The sequence below is a fragment of the Orcinus orca genome, chromosome 16 (assembly GCF_937001465.1).
Source record: "Orcinus orca chromosome 16, mOrcOrc1.1, whole genome shotgun sequence".
Classification (NCBI taxonomy): Eukaryota; Metazoa; Chordata; class Mammalia; order Artiodactyla; family Delphinidae; genus Orcinus; species Orcinus orca.
This window is the reverse complement of record NC_064574.1, coordinates 11,016,402-11,039,161: the sequence shown is the minus strand read 5'-3', so window position 1 is coordinate 11,039,161 and position 22,760 is coordinate 11,016,402. Positions and strand designations below refer to the sequence as shown.

Here is a 22,760-nt window from a genome sequence, read left to right as displayed (position 1 = left end):
CCACTCCAGCCTCAGCCAAGGTCACACGCCAGGGCTACATCTGGCCCACAGATGCACTTGGTTTGGACTGTACTCTTTTTTTTTTTTTCCGGTACGCGGGCCTCTCACTGCTGTGGCCTCTCCCGTTGCGGAGCACAGCCTCCAGATGCGCAGGCTCAGCGGCCATGGCTCACGGGCCCAGCCGCTCCGCGGCATGTGGGATCTTCCCAGACCGGGGCACGAACCCGTGTCCCCTGCATCGGCAGGCGGACTCTCGACCACTGCGCCACCAGGGAAGCCCTGGACTGTACTCTTTTAAAAGATGTTTTAATTAACGGCCAGTGTTATCATCAAGAGACCGGCATAGACAAAGAGAGCGTAGTGAGGCTGGGTCCTCCCGAAGTCAGCCTCAGCATCCCCTCTCCACCCCATCCTCACCTTAAAGGAAAAGGCTGGGTCAAGCCAGCCCTAGATGTCTTCCCTCTGAAAACAGGAGAGTCTCAGTGTGACGGGCAGGGCTGCTCCACCCTGGGCACTCCGGCCTCCCCCCAGACTACAACCACCCACGTGCCTCCCGCCCATAACTGACCTCTCAAAAAATCCAGTTTGCTTGACTTTCAGAATATACCCAGAGTCCCACCATTTCTCATGCCCTCCACTCCCCAGTCCTGGTCCAGCCGCAGTCCTGTCTCGCCTGGACCACCGCAGCAGCTCCTAGCCCATCTCCGTGCTCCTTCCCCCAGCCCCCCGACGGCCTGTCCTCATCTGTAAGGCAGCCAGAGGGATCCTGCTGAAACCTAGGTCAGACCCGCTCTTCCTGGCTCCCACCTTCCTGCGAGTCCAAGGCCCAAGCGCGCCCATCCTCTTTCCTCTGGGCCTGCAGCCCCTCCTCCCCTGCCCTGACTCAGCCTGCCCTTCCCACGCAGGCCCCCTCTCTGCTCCCAGACCACACCCAGGGTGGCCCTGGCTGTCCAGGCCGCCGTGAGCACTCATCCCCAGAAACCCGGACCTTTTAGTCCTTCAGCTCCTCCTTGGCCCCAGTGCTACCTTCTCAGGAAGGCCTAACTGACCACACCCAATTCCCCTCGCCCTGGCAGCCCTTCCCACAGTACTTATCACCTTCCAACGTACTACTGAACTTTCCTATTTATTAGATTTATTGTTTATCTCACTGCAGCCAGAACGTCAGCGCCACGGGGGCAGGAATTTCTGTCTGCTTTGTTCACGGCTGCATTCCCAGCACCTGGAAGAGTGCCGAGCACCTAGGAGGCGCTGGGTGAATAATTCGAACAAACGAATGAATGAGCAGAATGCACCCCCGATGACCTCAGAACACGTGCCCCCCCCCTGAAGCTTGGGGATCCCTGTTTCCCTCTTCTCCTTTCCTTCTGCAGAAGGTCTCATCGAACCTCTGTAGTTCTAAGCAAACGCAGCAGCCGTGATCAAGACAAAGTAGCATCTGCAAGACCTGTTTCACGGAGCCAGCCTCACCGAGCACAAAGTTTTATTAGTCAGTGGAAGCCAACAGGCCCAGCCAACGCCAGGGAAGCGCGGCTCCCCGTCACGACTCCAGTTTCGCCTGGTCAGGAGGAAACCCCATCTGGCTTCTTTCTCCCCTGTCTTAGATATAATTTAAAGTGAGTCGCAGAGAGTACAAACGCCAAAATCCAACAGGATGAAAATCACTGTCCCATAATCTGTTTTACGAGATGAAAGCTCGGAGATTTTACTAGCCTCCTCCAGGATGGGAAGGCGGTACCCTGGACAGGTGCGCCCCGGCCCCCCACTGTTCTCTCTGCGAAGCTCATTACTGTTCCCCAGGATGAAATCGAGATCAGGTTTCTGCATCTGCAAGGAATTTCTCCTAAAGGAACTGCCCATGTTTTCGCCATATGTCTGAACATCTGTTTGAAAGAATCAGGAGTATTGTCTTTGGAGGTGTGTGCTGTGGTTAAACAATCTTAGATTTTGACTACTTTATAACGAAAAGGATGGCTTTCCAATCCTTCTGTCAGTTGCAAACACGTCCCAGAGAGTGGTAAGAATAACGTTTATTGAAAGCCCCGGCACAAAGATGGATGAGGAAAATAATGAAGTGTCCTCTACCGGGAATTTCTATGCAGGATTATGGTTAAAGGGTCTGGAAGCAGCCAGGGAAAGGATTAAATGACAGTGGCATTATACAGGCAACTCTCAGCTGGGGTATTATGAGATCCCATAAGCTGAAGAGCTACGGAAACGCTTAAAGCCCAACCTTGCAAAGCTGCCTTTGAATGGCAGTTCTGTCCACCAAAGGACCACTGCTTCCTGTCCTGACACAGAACGAGGAAATGATGGCAGGGTTCCACCAAAAGGCACGTGGCTCTTTCAAGGTGAATCAAGTGGTTCCCTTTCTCTGATCACTACAGGTCAAAGTCACGTCAAAGAACTAAGATTCCCAGGCTCCTCAGAAAAAACCATAAGGTTGCTCTAGTTCCACGGGATTTAGAGCTTTATAGGAGAAATGTCCAGGGTCTGGCTGCGAACCGAGCTCCTTCCCTAACTGAACAATTCTTAGAAATCGTATAAACGTAGCCTCTCTCCTACCTCCCTTTCTACTGATAACCCTTAACGTAGCACAGTCTTTATTAACCCCCAGAGGCTATGAACTTGAGGATATTTGCCTTGAGCTAAATCTAACTCAAACTTTGATTTAGTAGCCAAAATATAAAAATCAGAAATTTCACATCAAAATTCAGGTTCCTAGCTCCCCTTAATAAAAACTGTGAAACCTGGCAACTTTGGTTCCCACATGGCATAACCAAGGGGCGCTGAGTACCAGCTGCCTCCTTCAGATAAGGTACATACTGTGCTGTGCCCTACTCCCCACCACTCCCTATTGCTCCCTGCCTGGCCAAGGCAGTCATTTCCTTCCGTCGTCTGGCTCCCACGAGCGCTCAGTTTGTAATCTTGTTTCTGCAATCACTTCTTTGGTTCTCTCCTTAGTCCACTGCTTCTAGAGAGATGCAGCTTGTTCTTGAGGGTATGGGAAATAAATCCTTACAAGTGGATATGCACTAAGCCCTGTAGTGATGGCCTGAGCATTAGAAAGTCTAGGACTCTGCTTCTGAGCTCCAGACTCATATACCCAACTGCCTACTTGCCGTCATTGCTTGGACGCCCCACAAGCCCTTCCTAATTCCCTCACCCCAAACTGAACTCGTAATCTTCCCCTAGGAAAATGACTGCCTCCCCAGGTCTTCCCACGTGGCATATGACAACACCCTCTGCCCAGGCGCTCCTTCACACCCCCACACCTAAGCCAGCACCAAGTCCCGAAGCTCACACCTTGGAATCCATCCCCTCCTCTCCCAATGCCACCCTCCAGTCCTCACCGCCTTGACCTTCCAGCCGGCACTGCCACAGCCTATTAAATTCCCCTCCCTGCTTCCTCCCATAGAGAAGCCCACTCCTTAGAGGGAAGCCCAAGTGGTCCCAAAAATATTAAATTGGAATCATCTTCCTCCTCTGCTCAAAACTCAGCACTCCCTTCCCCTTGACCTGAAATAAAACCCAAGTTCCTCATCTTGGCTTATGAGTCCTGCCAACCATCACCCTCCAAGCTAAACTCAAGTGACACTGGCCCTCCTTCAGCTCCACAGACACACCAAGTTCTTCCCTGCCTCAGGACCTCCGTGTGTGCCGTGCCTTGTGCATGGAACGCTCTCCCACCACCACCAAAAGAGACAGAGACAGACAGAGGAAGGGCAACATTCCTTTCTTTGCTGGCTCAATCATCTGCTCCAGGCCCCAGTTGGTAAGTCACCTCCTCAGAGGGATCCTCTCTAAAGCAGGTCGACCAAGTAGTACTTTCCTGACATGGTTTGTTTTGTCAAAGCACTTACCACCACCTCCCGCCCCAAGCTGTGAATCCAACAGATGAACTCCTAATCAGCTGTCACTTTCTACCTTGGAGTCCAGATGTCATCCCAGATGGCCCTCGTCTGGCCTCCCTGACACGCCCACATCTCAGCAACGGTCACACCAACCATCCTGGTCTACTTGGCATATCCAGTGCCCCTTGAACTACATCAGGGCAGGGACTGTGTCCATCTCACCCATCATTACATTACTGGTGCCTAGCACAGCACCTGGCACACAGCAAGCCCTTGAGAAAATGTTCACCGAATGAATGAGTCATGAGATCTGAAAAGCATTTAAGGTTTGGAACAAACTTTCTTCCAAGATCAAGTGACATTCAAGAGACAGGAAAGCAAAAAGAAAGAAAAACAGCTGAACACGGCATATGCTTAAGATATGAAATTTTACATGTAAAGAAAGAGAATGAAATGGTCATGTACTCATTTTATTTTCATATAAAGAGGAGCATAAAACCACTAGGCATGCAAAAAAAAAAGTGAAGTTTTATAGTGTGGCAAATAAAAAAGAGAAAGGTGAGGACGAATCATCGAGAGGGGAAAAGTGAGCCATGGTACAGTACAGAAATAGAAACAGATGGAGAGATAAAAAGAGAGACAGAGATCAAGAAAGAAACCAGCAGAAGCATCTAGGCAAGGTACAAAACAGGGCTTCGCTGCTCTTCTGGGAATGAAAGGGCAACCCTCCAGATTTCGAAAGGGGTTTTCGCACCTACTTAAAGGTTAAGAGCCCTTGTCTTCTTAAAGTTCCCTCTTCTCTTCGTTTTTCAAAGAAGTTTTTAAAAAACTGACTTCCTATGTTAAAAATCAGGGGCTAGCACATCTTGTTTTGAAGAGAACCCAATCTATTCAAATGATTTTTTTTTTAAAGACTTCACTTTGTGTCTTTTGAGGATATGGCTACAGATTTTTAAGTCATACGTTGAGTTTTCAAAGTTACGAACAAGAAGAGGGGCGGATCCTGGGGAGCTGTTGGAAGAAGGGGCGTGAACATCAAGCACAGTGCAGTGGGCATCCTCGGAACTGCACGTCCAGCCCATTCCCTTCTCTGGAACTTTCCACGGCCCCGGCCCCTGATGAATGGGTGAGCAGAGCCTTGCACTGCACATGCCCTGACCTCTCTGGCCAAACTAACTGGCCCAGAGGGTGGCACCCTCCCCCCCCCCAGGGCCAATTAGAATCTCCCTGAGGGTCAGGACTTGGGCTCCAACGAGCTGGTGAGGGGCTAGAACAGGGACAGCATAGAAAATTGATAGGCAGGAGGGCCTGGTGGGCATTTCTCCACCAGGACTTCCCTGCCTGGTGAGAATGAGGCGGCAGGGAAAGCTGGTCTGCAGAGTGATGTGGAAGACGAGGAAAGTTGTATAACAGGCAAAGCCAGACACCTGAATCCAAATCCTGAGTCCACCATTCAAGAGCTATGATCTTGAACAAGTTCCCTGACATCTCCTTGACCTACTGTAACTGCTGCTTAGGGCTTTTTTGAGGATTAAATAAGTTAACACAGACGGCACTTGGAATAGGGTCTGACATGTGGTAAGTGCTCACTAAGTGTTAACTATTATTAGCATCATCTTGCTGAACTGCAAGTTCATGACGGTGAGGGTTTCTGGCTGGTTCGTTCATACCACATCCCAGAATCTAGAACCATGCCTGGTACCTAGCAGTGCTCAACCAACGTTTGTTGAATAATCAGAGAACAAAGATACCACACAGCCCCGAAAGGATAGACACCATGGACAGAGCTTCCTAAAGCTTCTCCTCATTTCTCTCCTGCTTTTCCCATCTCAGGGTAAAAGCCAAACTCTCCCCCAGGGCTACTCAGGCCCTGCCCGCTCGGGCCCCCTCCTCTCTCCCTCTGGCCCTTCACGGTCTGGTTCCACTGGCTTCCTCAAGGTCCGCTGACACAGTTTGCTTCCTTCTGCCTCTAAGCATTTGCACATACCGTTCCCTCTAGGCATCATCCTCCGCCCAAGTCTCTTCTTCAAGGAAATCTCACCAGGGAAATCCTCCCCCCTCTACACTGCCTCCTCCATTTCACACGCCTAGAGCCTCATGCACGTTTCCTTCCTGCCACTTGCCACAATTTGTAATTTTATCGGGTGCACGATTATTTAGTCAATAACTTTATACCCCCGAGATCATGAGCTCCATAGAGAAGCTAACCACCGCTTCTCTTTTAGTCTTCACTGTATCTCAGCATCGAGCACAGTAGATGGCAAAAGGTAGGTGGTCAACAAATACTTGCAGAACGAATCCACTTGTTGAATGGATTGACTGAGCAAAGAATAAACCTTGGACTCATGACCGTGAGTCCAGGTTCTTCTTGAGCTGAATCTCCTGACCTGATGATATGTTACCCCAGTAGCCTCTCCCTATAATCCCCTTTTTCTAATCTGCTTTGAATGAGTTTCTCTCTCTGTGACAACCAAAGGCTTTGACTCCAGCACACACTAACACCACCTCCAGGCCAAGAGGTTCCCATCCTAGAGCAGATAAGCCTTGATCGATAATGATATGAAGACTTTCTTTTCCAAAAATCAGTGTTCAAGCATGAGTAAATAGTACCAGACCAGCCCTACCACCCTAAACAACTATCAAATAGGACAAAAGTTGCTAAGTCAATTGCTTTCAGGCACTAGACAGCAGGCAGCATAAGACTGTGGTCCATGAGAGAAAGGAAACATAGGGGGTGAGCCCACGTTCACTGCAGCTCTCTGCCTGGGGACAGTTTCCCTCCCACATGCAGGGAGTGGAGTTCAGGCAGAACACAGTGGTTGTGTTCTCAGTTGGGGAGACAGAGTTCAGAGTCCCAGGCTGGAGAAGCAGCTAGGATCTGTGGGTAAAGCATCAGAGAGGAGGAAGGTGCTAGGGGAGCTCCCCAAGTCCTTGGCCAAGGGCTGGGCTGTGTAAGCACAGGGAAAGAATGTGCAGAGTTTATCAGAGAGAGGCAGCTATGGGGTAAAAAGGGAAACAGAGAGACTAGAGGTTGAGCAGGCCTGGAGTATTGGAATTCCAGCCCACCAGAGAGGAGTGACCTCCCCACGAAGCATCCAAAAAGACTAGGCCTTAAGAGTAAGGTCATGCCTTAGAGTAAGGGCCACTTTAGACCTGCCCTAACATGGTCTAAAACCTAGCCTCAACTATATCCACAAAAGAAGGAATTTGATGGCTAACCCCATGAACCTGAAGGGCATGGGGAACACCTCAGGCTTTCCACAGGTCTACCTTAACAAAGGGTAAAATCAAGCCTATAAAAGGTCAATGTGATCAGCCAGTAACTGAACTACCTTTAGAGGAAGATAACAAAATCAAGAGTCTCTACAATGTCCAGTACATATCATCATCACAATGTCAGTATAGAGTCAACAATTACTAGACATGCAAAGAAATAGTAAAATGTGACTTGCGGCAAATGAAAAGAAGCAACGAATGGAAACAAAATCCCCAAAAGGCTGTGATGTTAGGTTTAGAAAAAGCAACTGCCAGGATTTGTAAGTTCCTAATATGATCATTAAAGTCCTTAACCAGGTATACACACTCAAAGCTACCTGTGCAGATTTTAGGGTTAGGGGTTTGCAGGTTTGTTTTTTGTCTGCATTGTTCTTATGTCATGGAGTTTCAGGGGACGCTCAAGAATCTGCGTTTTTAACAACTACCCTAAAGGGTTTTGATGCACCATCAGATTCTTATCAAAGAATACTTTTACTTTAAGGCAAATTTAAAAGAGTTAAATTAATTTAAATGTATTAAAGGGCTGGTTAATTGAGTTGGTTGGTGGCCACCAGTCAGCAGTGCCTGGTTAACTAGACTATACAATCAAGAAGATTTCAACTCAATATTTTGGAGGAAAAAAACAGTTCTCTACTTATTTTGAAAACAAAAATCTGAGGTTAAATCAAAAGCCACAGACATAAAAGATAATGATTGGGTTTCCCTGGTGGCGCAGTGGTTGAGAGTCCACCTGCCGATGCAGGAGACACGGGTTCGTGCCCCGGTCCGGGAAGATCCCACATGCCGCGGAGCGGCTGGGCCCGTGAGCCATGGCCGCTGGGCCTGCGCGTCCGGAGCCTGTGCTCCGCAACGGGAGAGGCCACAACAGTGAGAGGCCCGCGTACCGCAAAAAAAAAAAGATAATGATTAAGGAAAAACCAGGAGGAAATGCTCAGAGTATAATGTAAAGTGAAAAAAAATCAAAGTACAAACTACTATAACATCAAGTATACAAATGTACAGTGATAGACATTGCCACGTTCATGAATAGAAAAAAAGGCAACAGGAAATATATCAACATGCTAATAATAGTTATTTTAGGTATTTGACTCTGTGTAGTTTTAACTTTTCCCCACTTTTCAATATATTGATTTTCCTCAATGGACTCTCATCTGAAATTTAAACACAAAATGATGGCTTCAGAAACCTTCAGTACAAAATCCTCTGCAAAACTCTAGTGGTCTCTCAATCAGAAAGAGAAGAAAGAAGAAGCTTGAGCATGAATATCATTTCTATCCTTATCCAGCTCAGTAAGACTTTTGTCTATGGCTTTTGAGTAGCTGGATTAGCTTCTGATACTCAGTCTCAAATATCCCATCCCTCAGAGGAAAAGGAGGCTAAGACACATACCTCAACCTAAAAAGCACCAAGCAGTAGCTCAGCAGAAGTAAATCACCCGGTGATAAATGAGGACGCAAAAGGAAGAGAACTCAAGGCCATACCTGAACCACAGGGTGGCCGCCGGTCGGAGCTTTGACTGCCCCTCGGCTGCCTTCTGTCTCGTAGTGAGCTCGGTGATGTGGCTTGGGCTGCACCTCGATCCTCAGCTCATAGGAGCCTGACTGGTGGGAGAGTGGCCACTCAAGTGGTGGGAGGGATGCAGTCACTGGGATGCTGAAGGAGGAAACAGAATCAGTCATGTGTAAAATAAATCATATCCCGTCAACCTGTACAATAAACATAAATGGTCCTTTTTCTGAAAATCATGTCCAACGGGCATATGAATAATGTTGGCTGTTGGGAGGCACACATTTCTCAGACATGATAGGTAGGGCTCTTCACAAGGTAGAGATCTTTTTCATTCTCTTTCTTTGTTTTCTCTTCCATCTTGATGAAGACAGAATGACTGACATCTCAGTTTATGAAGCTAAGTTCACGATATGATTGTTCTAGCACGTTCTGAACCACTGTAACTTCTTTTCCTCTGGAAATTTTGAAGAATATCACCTCTCACCTCTAAAGAACATCCCTTATCCAGGATGTTTTTCTTTTCCCAAGGAGTAAGTGTGGGAGAAGGAACACTGAAATAGAAATCAGGGGCCCCACTGTGTCACAAACTTGCCATGTGACATTAGGTATGCAACTTCATCTTTCTTATCCTTAGTATCCTGTAACCACAAATGGACTAGATGACATCTGAGAGTTTTTCTAGCTCTTATTTCTATGTCTGATGTCTCAATTAAAAGTAAATTTAGGGACAGGCCATTCCCAGTCACAATCATTACTTCTTGGGTCAAGTGTAGAACATCTCACCACAGAGAGGTGTCTGGTTTTGGTATGGATGAGCCAAACCACTCAGACTTCCTACAATTAAATGAGGAGTAAAGGTCAAGAGCATGACTGGAGTTACACACCCAAGTTCAAGTCCCAGCTCCACCTCTAACTACCTGTGTGACTTAGAGCAAATGCCTCTATCTCCCTAGGCCTTAGTCTCCTTCAACTGTGAAATGGGGATACTGAGATCATATAAAGAGCTTAAGCACAATAACTGCTCAATAAATATTAGCTATAATTATTTTTTCATGTAATATAGTGTATATTTCAAATAAATAGTTACTTCCTGTAGACAATCTGACTACAGTATTAATGGTATTGGATATGTACGCTTTGGCATCTGAATTTGTCAAATCTTTGAGGGCATGACATTAAGTTTCATTTTATTATAGTCTCAACCCTACCCAGCACACACATCAGGTGCTTGATATGAGGTTAGTATTAGGTCATTGAAGAGGTGAATGAAGTCTTGACAATCTATCTAGACCATTCACTCAGAGCCCAAAAGAACCTAGAGACATTTTCCCAAGATCACAGAGCAAGACACAGCCAAGGCTCCAACTTAAGTCTCTTGACTCCCAGTCCAGTGCTCCTTCCACATCTCTACACTGTCTCTTATCTTATTAATTTCTTTAAAATAGGCCCAAGAAAATACCTCATTGATGGAATGAGTCTAGAGCAATGCCTGACATTTGCTAGGTCGTCAGTGAATATTCGGTGGGTGGGTGGACGAATGAATGGAAGGATAAATGGATGAATGAACAAGCAGTTTTATTTCAAAGAACACCCGTATGTTCAAAGTAGCTTTGAAGTTACAAATGCATGGATTTGTGTCACTATGTCCTGATTTTTCACATGCAGGAGAAAACATTAATCTAATCAGGACAGTCTTTCCTGCTAAGCCCAAAACTGCTAGAAGCTAACATTATCAACTGGACTTAATTAAACATTTGCAGTGAGGCCAATTCTATCCCTTCTCTCTTACAGCAATTCCAAGGGGAGAGTGGAGGGGGGCAGCAGCCCCACAAATTCCATCAGTGCCAGAGCTGAACCTGAACATACAATCCAACTTACGATTCCACCCTCACTATGCAAGGAAATCTCCAGCCCTTCTTTATAACCACAGTGCCTCCTGAAGCCCCTTTAACTCTGAAGTCTCAGGTGTCCAAAGTGCCTTTATTTCTACCTCAGTTCCAAGATGCCTTCAAGCTTCTGTCTACATCCAAGGTGCCATATGTGTTAAATACTCTTATTCTCTTGTATGCAAGTTAAAATTTTCTAAAGTTAGCAAAATAAGGCTCATGAAAAAAATCACTCCACCCTTGTATGAATCAAAAATTTAGTGAATAGAAGATTCAATGGAATATCCCTAAGTATCAACTTCTAATCTTGTGTGGTTCTGGAATAGGTGTTTGACAACCGAAATATAATCTTAAGACTCAGACCATTGGAGCCAGTCTGACATCCTGCATTTGAATTCCAGCCCCCTGCTGAGTTATCCACACTCCCTGGGATAACTATCATCGGGAGACTTCTCTGAATGCCCTATCTTCTCAATCGAATAGAAAATTCTTGCAAATATCTCACTGGCTGGCACAGATTGGCACTTGCTAGGGACTAAAGGACTCTAACTCAACAGAACCTCTCAGATCAAGCCACATAATGGAGAGGGAAAGATTTTATACACAATAAAGTCTCAGATAAATGCCTCACAATCGTATTTTATATTAATGATCCTCCTCACTCCCAAATAAGTCACGTTTTGGAGACGGATCAAGGAGTTGGCCAGAAATAACAAGGAGTCAGGAATCTCGGATTCTGATTTCCAACTTGGTCGTGAACTAGCTGGGTGCTGATGGGCATACCCCTTCACCTCTCTGAGCCCCAGTTTCTCAACCTGCACCAGGCGTTGATCTCGATCAGCATTCCTAAGGTGGCTCCAGGAAACTTTAGTCTCAGAACTCCGTGATCAGATGGCCTTTGAAATCACCGCACATTCTGTCCACAGCGGGGAGCGGCCCCTCCACAAAGGTATCTATTAAACTCTATGAAACCCAGAAACTCCTTTCCTTAAGGGACTGACTGACCTATGATGGCACTAGTGTTCTCAGAACCTGCTTTGGAGGAAACATCAGACCAGAAGCTCCATTCAGTCCATTTCGGTCGGGGTTGGGGGCAGGTGGGCGTGGGGAGGCCAGGCCCAGTGGACAGGACCCTAGGCTACTCTCAATCCCACATCAATCAAAACGGCTCTACATTACCTATTTTGGCATTCAACATTTTATTTGAAAAGAAGAGGCTTCCATTTGCTACAAGCAAATAACACTTTGAAAACCATTGGGATAACGGGAATAGCATAAAGCTTAGATTCTTCACCTAATAAAACAGATAAAATAATCTCTGCTCCTAATCTGTGTACCTCATTTTCCTTATTATCAAAATGAAGATAAATATATAACCAGACCAGGTTTATGTGAGAATAACATGAAATAATCCAGAGAGAGTACTTAGAAGTGTGCCTGGCACACAGCTAGCATCCTGAAATGTTGGTGATTATTATTGTCGCTATCATCACTCTAACAGCTATTGGGGACTCAATCTCCTAGCACACGGCTCATCAGTGAGGAAGCAACAAAGCGCTTCCTCTATAAGGTTAAGATTCCCCAATAACAATAACAGCTGTCTCTCTCATGAGCTCTTACCTATGTAGGTTCTATGCTAAGAGTTTGAGATATATTATCTCACCTAATCCTTAAAAAAACAAACTAACTAACAAACAAAACATGCGGTAGGTACTATTATCATCCTCACCTCACAGGAAATGAACCAAGGCCCAGAAAGGTGCTCAGTGAGAATGAAGGTCCTGATTGATTAGCAATGTCTGCCCTGGGCACGGCATCAAAAAGGTGCTCAATGAGAAAGAGGGCCCTGCATGATTAGTGATGTCTGTTATGGGCACAGCAGGATGGCAGCAGCAGACATGCCCATGATCACACAGCCAGTGAGTGGCAGAGCCAGGACTCAGATCCATCCCTGGAGACCCCAAGCCTACATGCTGCTATTCATGCATCTCTTCAGCTTGCCAAGATTTTAAGCTCCTTGAGGATTATGGCTCCCACATTTTTTGAAGACCTCCATATCACTGATTGCAATACTGAGGCACACAGCAGATGCCAACAAACATCAATTCCTCTTATAATAAGACAGCAAATTCCACATGTTCAGGCTTGCTTTGAGCTTACTAGAATGTCAGCTCCACGAAGGCAGAATTTTTTTTCCCATTTTGTTCACACTGTCTCCCCAACACTTGTAACAGTGCCTGGCACATAGTAGGTGTTTGAGAAATACTTGTTAAATGAGCGAATGCATGAATGAGCTCAGTGTCATATGAGCAATCACATGCATCTTATGACTGCATCCTCCTAACAACCACCCAGGAAGTCAGGGACACTTACACCCATTTTACAGATGGGAAAACTGCAGCTCAGAGTTTTGTTTTGTTTTGTTTCGTTTTCCCAGAGAATTTAACTTCCTTTTCAAGGTCTGGCAGCCAGTAAATGGAAAGCCAGGATTTAAGACCAGTCCAGCCAACTCTGAATCCCATGCTCATAACCAGAAAACCTTCTCTTAAAACTGGACCATGGAATAAATCGTTTTCAAAGCCTGACTCACCTGCAGATGGGAATGGCGGGCACCAGCTGCTTGGGCCAAGTTGGTGGCACCAGTAAGATGGACTCGGGGGCTGAGTTCCTCCTCTCCTCCTGCTCGCAGGGCCCCAGGAACTCCACGGCTGGGTAGATGTGGCGGGGCAGGCCAGCCTTGGACGGGGCGCTGGACACCGGCGACGGGTCGGGGCTGGTCTTCCACATCTTGGGGGGGATCCCACAGGGTGAGTCGGCAGCGAGACTGTTCAGGGCATCCATGAGGACGGCAGAGCCAGCCGCGGGGGGGTACCCGGCAGGGGCGCCGTCGTCCCGGGGCTGCGGCGAGGGGCTCCGCGAGCGCTGGGGTGAGGCTCCGGGCAGTGGGGCAACCAAGGCCCCCGCGCACGAATGCCTCCGCTTGGTACCAGGCGACGAGGAGCGGGAGGCCGGACGGGGCACGGGCGAGTGGCGGCCCAGGCAGCTGTCCTCAGCGAGGCCGGTTCGAGGTGACATTATTGGCGAGGTTCTGGGGGAATAATGAGCAGGGATGTTTTGAAACTGGGGACACAGGTCGTCGGGCCCGCCGTTATTGGGCGAGACGCAGGGCGAGGTGTAAGGGGAGAAGGTGTCGGAAATGAAGCTGGCAGAGGAGCCGCTGCTAGCGGGGCTCAAGCAAAGCGGCTCGCGGTAGCCCTCGAAGCCGGGCACGGGTAGCGTGAACCTCGGGCTGGCGGCCACCCCCGGCAGGGGCGGCTGCTCGACCACGAGGCCAGTGTCTCTCATGCGGAAGGGCCCCCCTGACTGCATCAGTTCGTGGGATGGAGTGATCTCGATCCGAGGGCTCAGGCCCGAGGCCCCCGCTGGCTTGGCAGGGCACAGAAAGTTCTGGGGCCCTACCCTATCCGGCTCTCCCAACCGGTGCGGGGGCTCGCCAGAGAGACTGTCTAGGGGGCTGTATGGCTTGAGGCCATAGTCCAGGACATCATCGGGGTATGCGAGTCCGGAGGGTGGGCTGGCGACCTTATGTGCATTCGGTTCTTCTGGAAAGAGAAGGGGGGAGGGAGGGGTCTTTTTAAGCCTCTAAAACACAACTCCGGACGCAGAGCAATCCCAGATTGGGTTTGTCTCCTGTTATTATTATTATTTTTTTAATCCCCGCCACACCAAACCCCAGAGCTAGAAACTCCGTCCCTCACAGAAGGAAAGTGAGGCCACTTCATCCCAGATTCCTTGAACGGAGAGATCAAAGCGGAAGGATTTTAGTGCAGGTGCACGAGCACAGCTGGTCCAAGCCATGCAGCAGCAGCCGGAGACCTGCATGGCTGGCTGGACTAACGGCTTCCAAACTTTTGTTTCAGTGAAACCCTTAAAAGAAATGTGATTTGATTTCACAATTCAGTTCACACCATCATGTTCACTGGCAACTGAAACAAAAGCTTCCCAAAACAATACTTACCCTGCTACGTATGATGCACTCTTATCTATCCTCCTGTCTGGGGTTATTTTGTTTAAATTCTGGTCATAACTCATTAAACAGATTTCCTGTCCCACCAGTGGGTCATGACCCACAGTTTGAAAAACACTGACCTAGGCCCATCTGCTCTTTCTACCTGTATGATACAGCTATAAGATGCAGGGGGAGGCCACAGCAGCTCTGGAGACCATGAAGCTCTGGGTTCAAATCCCAAAGGTTTATGCCCACATGTAAAAAAGGGACTTAATTTACAACCAGAACTCCTGAGCCATATCTCATCTTGGGCCATTTTACAGATGAGGAAACTGAGGTCCAGGGAGGGGAAGAGATTCACCCAAATACAGAATGAACAGGATTAGAAATCCCCCAGAAAAGCTACTTGGCCCCCAAAAGACAGAGCCATAGCTATAGAGCCTCCCAAACGAGTAAAATCAGTGGATACAGAATGATCCAATTTTGTTCTTTAATCGTGGCCACCTAGCTCAGGCTTCTGCTGCCACCTCGAAAGAACCCGTGGCTGGAGAGTGAGATTAGAGAGGGAACTAGCTATTTGCTCCCACCATCCCACACCCCGCCCCTCCTGCAAGCTCCCCAGCTCAACAGAGGCCCCTCCACCCTCTCTGTCGTTACTTGGGTCAGCCTCGACGCTTCTCTCGTGACCTTACATCCAATCCATCAGCAAAGCCTGACCGCTCTATTAAAATGTAAACTAAACTCATGTGTCACCACCTCCCGCCACCCTCTTCCACTTGGACTGTTGCCGTCACCTCCTCCCTGGTCTCCCCGTTTCTACACTCACCCTCTATGGTCTGTTCTCCACGCAGCCGTCTATGGAAATGTCCATTGTAAAGTGAAACCCACTTTAAAGGCTTCCCTAGATGTCCCCAGGACAGTCCTTAACACACTCGTCCCCTAGCCCTGGCCTGTCTCACTACTCCCACTCTCCCCACTTTTCCCCAAGCTGACTCGGCACCAGCCCTGCTGACAGCCTCACGATTCTTCAAGCAGCTCCTGCTGTGGAGCTCCCTCTCCCTAGAAAGTCTCCCCCCAAGATCTTCACCTGGCTGCTTCCCTTAATTCCTTCACATGCCTGCTCAGTCAGCAGCTCCTTAGGCCCATCCCCACCGCTGTGTCATTCTCCACCCCATTTCCCTGCCATCTTTTCTCCACTGACACCTGTTAGCAGCTCACATCACATCAGATATTATCTGTTTAGAGAATCGCATGCTGCTCGATCAGAGGCAGGCAAACTGCAGCCCCTGGACCAAAGCTGGCCCACAGGTTGCGTGTGGAAGTAAAGTTTTATTGGAACAAAGCCGCCCCTATTTGTTTGCACATAGCCTGTGGCTGGCTTCTGCACTCTAACAGAAGAGCTGGTTGGTGCACACAGGTGATCCTCCACTTCCCTGGTGCCCTTTCTGGGCCATCCTGGAGTGGTTCAGCTGAGCTGATCTCATACGGTTCAGGTGGTGCCCCACCCCAGGTGAGAGCCCAGAAATGGCTTTCCACAGCTCCTAGGATCAAGATAAACAACCTCAACTAGGTCAGCCCGGTTGAGCCTCTGCCTGCCCCTCTAGCCTTGCCTCTCTCTCCCCTCTCCTCTCTCCCCGGACTCCAGCCAAACTGGCTGTCATTCTCAGAAAATGCCAAGCTCCTTTCTGCCTCAGGACCTTTGCACTTGCTGTTCCCTCTGCTCAACAACTCCTCCCCCACCCAGCCCTCTTCGTAACTAAAACCGCTCCTTCCCTGAAGCTTGGCTAAAGTATGCTCTCAGAAGTCCTTCTGACCTTGACGAGATCAGACCCCACTCACACTTCCCTGCTCTGCTCCACTGCACTTCTCACAATTCTAATTCAGTAATTCTGTAGTTAACTTATCATCTGCTTCTCCCCCAACTCCCAGCCCCACCTCCACAATCAGTCAATTCCATGAGGACTCTCTCACCACCCCACCCCACCCCCACTGTATTCCTTACGACTGGACAGGACCTGCCACAAAGCAGGCCCTCCAAAAATATTTGTCGGTCTGCTGAATAAAGCATGACATATTTAAACTACTCCTCAAAGATGCTAACATCCAAAACAAACGGTAGAAAGACATAACCTTAAGAGAGGGTGATTTGGTAATATCTATCTAAATTCCAAACGCACGTATACTTGGAATCAAGCAATGTCACTTTTAGAAATTTATCCAGCACATGTGCAAAATCAGGTATGCATAAGTTTAGTCAGTCCAGCCCTGTTTATAATCCCCAAAGACTGGAAGCAACCTACGGTCCATCAGCTGGGGATGGGTTAAATTCTGTCATTCACACAGTGAGATACAATACAGTTAGTTACAAAAAGGGCTGAAAAGGTTCTTTTTACATTGATATAGAATGACCACAAGATACTGTTGAAGATGCATACAGTATGCATAGGATAGAAACAGAGGGTGAGAGTGTACACACACACACACACACACACACACACACACAATGCTTATGGGTACACAGGCTTTCTCTGGAAGTTACAGGTAATAGTGATTTCCTCCAGTGAGAAGAGCTAAGTGATTAGGGGCAGAGGCAGAAAGGAGACTCTGACTTCTGTACTACACTGAGAATAGAAAGATAATTTCCAAAAGGCACATGTTTTTATTTTGTTTATTTTAAAGGGGGGGGTGACATAACATGATATATAGCAATGACACCTGGTTTAGGAAGCAGGAAATTGCGTTCTAGTCCTACTCTGCCACTAACTAGTTGTGTGACCTTGGAAAAGTCCCCCACCCACTCTAGGTCTCAACCTCCTCATTTGTAACCGGACGGCGTTAAACCAGATCGGTCTCCTTGGCTGCTTCTGGCTCTGACGTCCTTTCATTTTTCTAACTAGAGTCTGTAGGGTCTAGAGTTCTTGTAAAGCTGCAGTTCAATATAAACTTGTACTTGTGCCTGCACGCGCGCGCACACACACACACACACACACACACACACACACACACACACACACACACAGCCTTCCTGGCAGGTAACAGAGCACAGATTTTTAATCTAGGAAGAGATCCAGGTCAAATCCGTGTCCGACAACATTCTGATAATCCATTGCCCTGCGAACCAGCAAAACAAAACACAGAAAGCCTCTTAGCAAGAATTCCGGCCTTATCAGAAAAACTGCATTACATCTTATCAGAAACACCCCCTCGGGGCTGATGTGAAAGTCACAGAAACTTTTTGCCATAAAAACACACATCACTCACACTCCGGGGCAGCAATGACAAAGAGAAAGGCCAGTTTGCTGAGCAAAAGCATTTAAAACATTTACATTGGTTTTAATTAATCCAAGCAGCGGAGTTTCTTTTTCTTTTCTCTCCCCAAGATTTTGAAAGTTTACCCACAAGCAAGTAATATGGAGGTAATTTATAATCATTTAATTCTCATTCCCCTGGGTATTTGACAGTAATTCTCACAGACAAAAGGCTCATGATTAAAATATTTATTTAAGTAGCTAGGATTCTCCACTATTTCTCCGTAAACAACCGCCACCCTTGCAGAGAGCTCCCTCGCTCTGCCCGCACAGCACTGGGCCAAGCTTGTCTCATCTCAGAAGCACCACATTCTCTCAGAAGGGTTTCCAGAAAGCTTGCTCTTCTTACCACTTGCATGATCTTTGCTGTATTCATGCACCACCAGTGAATATTATTCACTTAATATTTCAATTTAAATTCGTTCGCCTATTACTTTCTTTTTTTTTTTACGGAAACTTTACACCCATACCACAAATGGAAAATCAGTGTCACTTCCATAAATAGAAGGTAGGGTAAAACTACAATCAAAATAAAAGTTACTAAATTCAAGCGAGACGCTGTTGCTAGCCAAAGGCTCTGAGCCTAAGGCCCACTTTTTTTCCTCCTTGATGCTCTTTATTTAAATGAGGGTATCATTTATACGTACAGATTTTGAGTGCAGAGTTCAGTGAGTTTTTGCCAGATGTTCTACACCCTTGTCACTACCACAATCATGACGCAGGACATTTCCACGACCCCAGAAAGTCTGCCTTTTTTAAAGTTGGAATTGGGGGAGGAAACAGCAAGTATCAGAAAGAAAGGCGTTAAAGACACAGTAGCACCTGACGGAGGCCTCACTCCTGACTCAAGAGAAGTTGCCGTGCCAAGGGGATGACCCACGTATGCAATGTACTCATTGGGGCGGCCCGTGAAACCGTCCCACTTGCCGTGCGAGGTACCCAGCCCACACTCGAGGCATCAGGATTCCGAAAGAGGCAGAAGGTGGAGGCAGAGATGAGGGATTCAGAGGTTGCTGCTCTCAGTCCTCTGTGCCTCCATGCTTTTGCACATGCTGTTCCCCATGCCCAGAACACCCTTCCATACCTCCTGTCCTCACTTTTCCTAGCAAGCCACTATTTGTCCATCAAGATTTCACTTGGGCCACCTCTTCCTAAAAGCCCTCCCTAGGCTGGATCAGACACTACAGACTCTGTAGTGTTGCCAGAACCTGAGGAGTCGTGTAGTGAAGTCTATCAAGTATAGATTCACTCGTCTGTCTCCGTACTAGACAGTGAGCTTTTTGAAGGCAGATAAAGGCCGATAATCATAATAATAACAACAGCAGCAGCAGCTAACATGTGCTGAGAATTTATCTGCCAGGCTCTGTTGTAAACACATTACATGCAGTAAATTATTTAATTCTCACAACCTAGGACATGGGCACTGTTTACTCCCCTTTTACAGATGGGTTAACTGAGGCACAAAGAGGTGAATTAACTTGCCCGAGGTCTCACAGCTTGAACCCAGCAGACCTGACACCAGGGGTTCTCAACCTCAGAACTACTGACACTGGGGGCTACAGACTTCTTCACTGTGAGGCTGTAGGATGTTTAGCAGCAGCCCCGGCCTCTACCCACTAGATGCCAGTAGCATCCCCTCCCCTCTCTCAGCTGGAACAACCAGAAGCATCTCCAAGCATTGCCGAATTTCTCCTGCGAGGCAGAATCACCCGCAGCTGGGAACCACTGCTCTAGGCCCTACAGTTCCGGGCGCGGCACGTAGCCAAGGCCCAGAAGAATGTTGGGAAAATCCATCCACGAGTCAAACCTGAACTGATTCAGAAATGAGACCTCTGCTCCCCATCAGCCCCGGCAGGTAAATCATTTCTGCAGCAGACATCTGAAGGTCGAATTATCCTCGCCCTTCCTTCCATCAAGTTCCCAGGTACTCACCCCAACATCTAGGCCCCATGAATATTTGGGGAGATCTCTGGCCACTTCCCAAAACCGCAAGACAAGATTGCTGGGGAGGCCAGTCCAGCCCTGCCCTAGTAAGGCGTCTGAACTGAGGTCCGGGTCTCGGTCCGTACACAGTGCTAGGGGCGCCCAGCTCCACGGCTTCACCCCTCTCCCCCACCCCCCGTCCAGCTGTGTGACCTGGGGGACCTCTGAGTCCCCGTGTATAACACAGTTGCTGAGGCTGGTGACAATACCCACCTGACGTTTCACCTTATCCACATGAAGCCCAAAACACACAAAATAAACACTCAGGAAATGGGGCCTTCCAGTCTACTCGTATTATCATTATGGAACGAACGATCTTCTAAGTGAAAATTCTCCCCTTGCTCTGCTTTCATTGCCTTATTTTACAACTTGAAAGTGTGACACACACTGGCCCCCAAGTGCCTTCCAAAGCATTAAAAAAGAAAAAGGGAAGAAATTTTTATAAAAATAAAATGGATTGATTGGTCAGCACTTTGGGAATTCTCTTTTTCTGCTAGCCTTCAGAAAATATGTGGAGTAGGTAAAGAATGCCTGAACACCCCCTCCACTCCATGCTTTGTACTCCCTCTTCTGGGGTACCTGGGGTATCAACTAAATCTTACTAAAATGTTAGTGACACAGTGAGCTAGTTGCAGTAACAAAAATGATTCTCACTAACACATCTCTACCCTATACTTTATACCAAGAACCACTATGTATGCACTTAGCATATACTAATGTTTGTCTTACAAAAGGCCTACGAAGCAGGTGATAGAGTTTCCTCATTTTATAAATGGGGAACGTGAGGCTCAGAGAGGGTGATTAATTTGCCCAAGGTCACACCGCTTCTAAGCGGCAGAGCCAGATTCAGTCTCAGGCAGCCCACCCAGCTCCTCCACCCGCGTAACACATGAAAGGGGCTATTTCCTGGATGGCGATACCTTAATTCCAACACATAGAAATGAGGTGCCCCCTGAATAGGAACTGCTCTGGAGCCCCATCATGAGGTAGGCTGCCCTAGACAACTAAAGACACGGATTCCTTTCTTCTGGAATATTCACAATCCCTCCATTTGCCCCAGGATTGAGTCAACGATTATTTAAAAATCCCACTCGGGCCACAAGGAGCTCCCTGCCAGTGCCTGCCCTCTGGGAGCCTCTGGCGGGCCTGTTGCTCACCCTTAAGGACACACGGCCAAGTCTGAGACAGCCGCCAGCACCAACTCACCAGCCAACAGATCGCTTTTGAAAAAAGGAACAGCAAGAGAACATCTTCTCCGCCTAGAACGACAGGCGGGTGGAATTTTCAGGAAGCAGAATAGAATGACCAAAATAGAAACCCAGCTAAGGAACCTACATGAGGCATCTGTCCTTTGGGGAAGGGGGAAGGGGGAAGGGACTGCACGAACCGGTGTTCTCAGGCTTGAACGACTCGGAAGAGAGAAGCCAGGGCATGGCCTGGAGGCCAGACGCCCCTCAGGCTGGCAGCAGGGCCCCAGAGCTGTGGTCCATCCCTGTGTGAGGTGATAGACCCACCTCTCAATGAGCTGACACCCCAAGGTGGTGTGAGTTCCGGGTCCTGGGTTTGAGACATCACAGTCTGTTGCCATGGCAGCATTAGGATGCCACAACCTGGCACTGTACATGTGCAGCCAGAGGACAGGGGGGAAGATGGAGGGAAGGAATCCTGCCTCCCTCCATCCCACTACTCTCATAACCTCCTTTGTGTTGGGGGCTGCAGGAAACGCCAAGAGGAGCAAAAGGTGGATGGATTTTTCATCCCACAGCTTGCACCACCTACAGGAAAGACCTTCTTTGAAAAAGTACAGATTGCGCTTCAAGCAATAAATTCAGCACTTAGCAAACTTTCCAAAGGGCCCCCCATGCCCCTACTGTCCCCACCATGCACAAATGCCGAACAGTAATTGGATTCCCAATCAATGAATCGTGTGTATTAATAATGACGGAGAATCAGGTTGTCACACCCATCATTCAGAGATGACGTGTCCAGAAGCAGGGCATGAGAGGTGAGAAATTCCATCCAGATAAGTCAGGTCCAGAAATGCCAGAAAGGGAAGAAAGGCAGTTTACCATCCTGTCTCGTCAGTGTGGAACCACTAGAAAAAGCCACCTTGAACGCTATGCTCTTTGCTGACCTTGCCCCAGCTAAGGCAGCTGTCTGCCTTCTCCAGACAGGGCAGAAAGGAGGGCTCGGTCCTGCCTCCCAGGCAGCCTGCCATGAGGCCAGGCGCCTGGAACACAGGATCCAGGACCCGGGACAATTTGCAAGCACCGAGCCTTACAGACTGGCTACTGGCACGGCTGTTTGCAAAAACACACGCACCCGCAGGCTGACACGTATTCCTTTTGGAGAGAACCAGAGAAATGTATGGAATCTGCAACCCATGGGCCTCAAGGTCAGCTTTTGGATGGGGGCAGCAGGGCCCAGGCATCTGGCAGACATGGGACCTCACCTCTGTCCTCAAATTAGGATAGAAAGAACCGGTTGCAAGTCATTCCATGGGGCCCTCGCGCTTTTAAGAAGTTCAAAGACCTTCCTATTTTTAGTCGTTCACTGCGCCTGGAGCTTTCCCGTGTATTACCTCTCTCTCTGGGGTTTACAAGCACCCTGGGAAGCCGGAACCATCAACTCCTCTGTGTTACAGAGGGGGGCCCTGAGACTCAGGGGCGCGAGGATTCACCCAAAGTCACAAAAACAATCAGGGGCAGAGCTGGGGTTCAAACTGAGACATCACTTAAATGCAGTCAAATGCACAGATACTAGAAGTACACCTCGTGCCTTTTTACAAATGTATGCACCGTGTAGCCAACCAATCAAGATACAGAATGTTTCCATCCTGCCAGAGGGTTCTCTGGTGGTCCTCCCCAGCCAATAACCCTCATTCAGGGGGACCCGCTCGCCTGCCTTCTCTCACTATAGCCTGGGTTTGCCTGCT

The 22,760-nt window shown here is 48.2% G+C and overlaps 1 protein-coding gene across 4 annotated transcripts in view; it reads right to left on the bottom strand.

The window, feature by feature from the left end:
* The window catches only part of NFATC2 (nuclear factor of activated T cells 2), a 158,269-nt gene that overhangs the window by 111,519 nt on the left and 23,990 nt on the right, over positions 1-22,760 (bottom strand). For 2 of the 4 annotated variants that reach the window (XM_033411144.2, XM_012537826.3), the window contains exons 2-3: positions 13,116-13,613; positions 8,612-8,783 (exon numbers count right to left, since the gene is read on the bottom strand). In XM_033411144.2, the coding sequence (XP_033267035.1) occupies positions 8,612-8,783; positions 13,116-13,600 (657 nt within the window). In that variant the 5' untranslated portion in view covers positions 13,601-13,613. Of the gene's footprint in view, positions 1-8,611; positions 8,784-13,115; positions 14,128-22,760 lie in introns of all 4 variants that reach the window. The other 2 variants (XM_004282906.4, XM_004282905.4) reach the window with 1 other exon arrangement.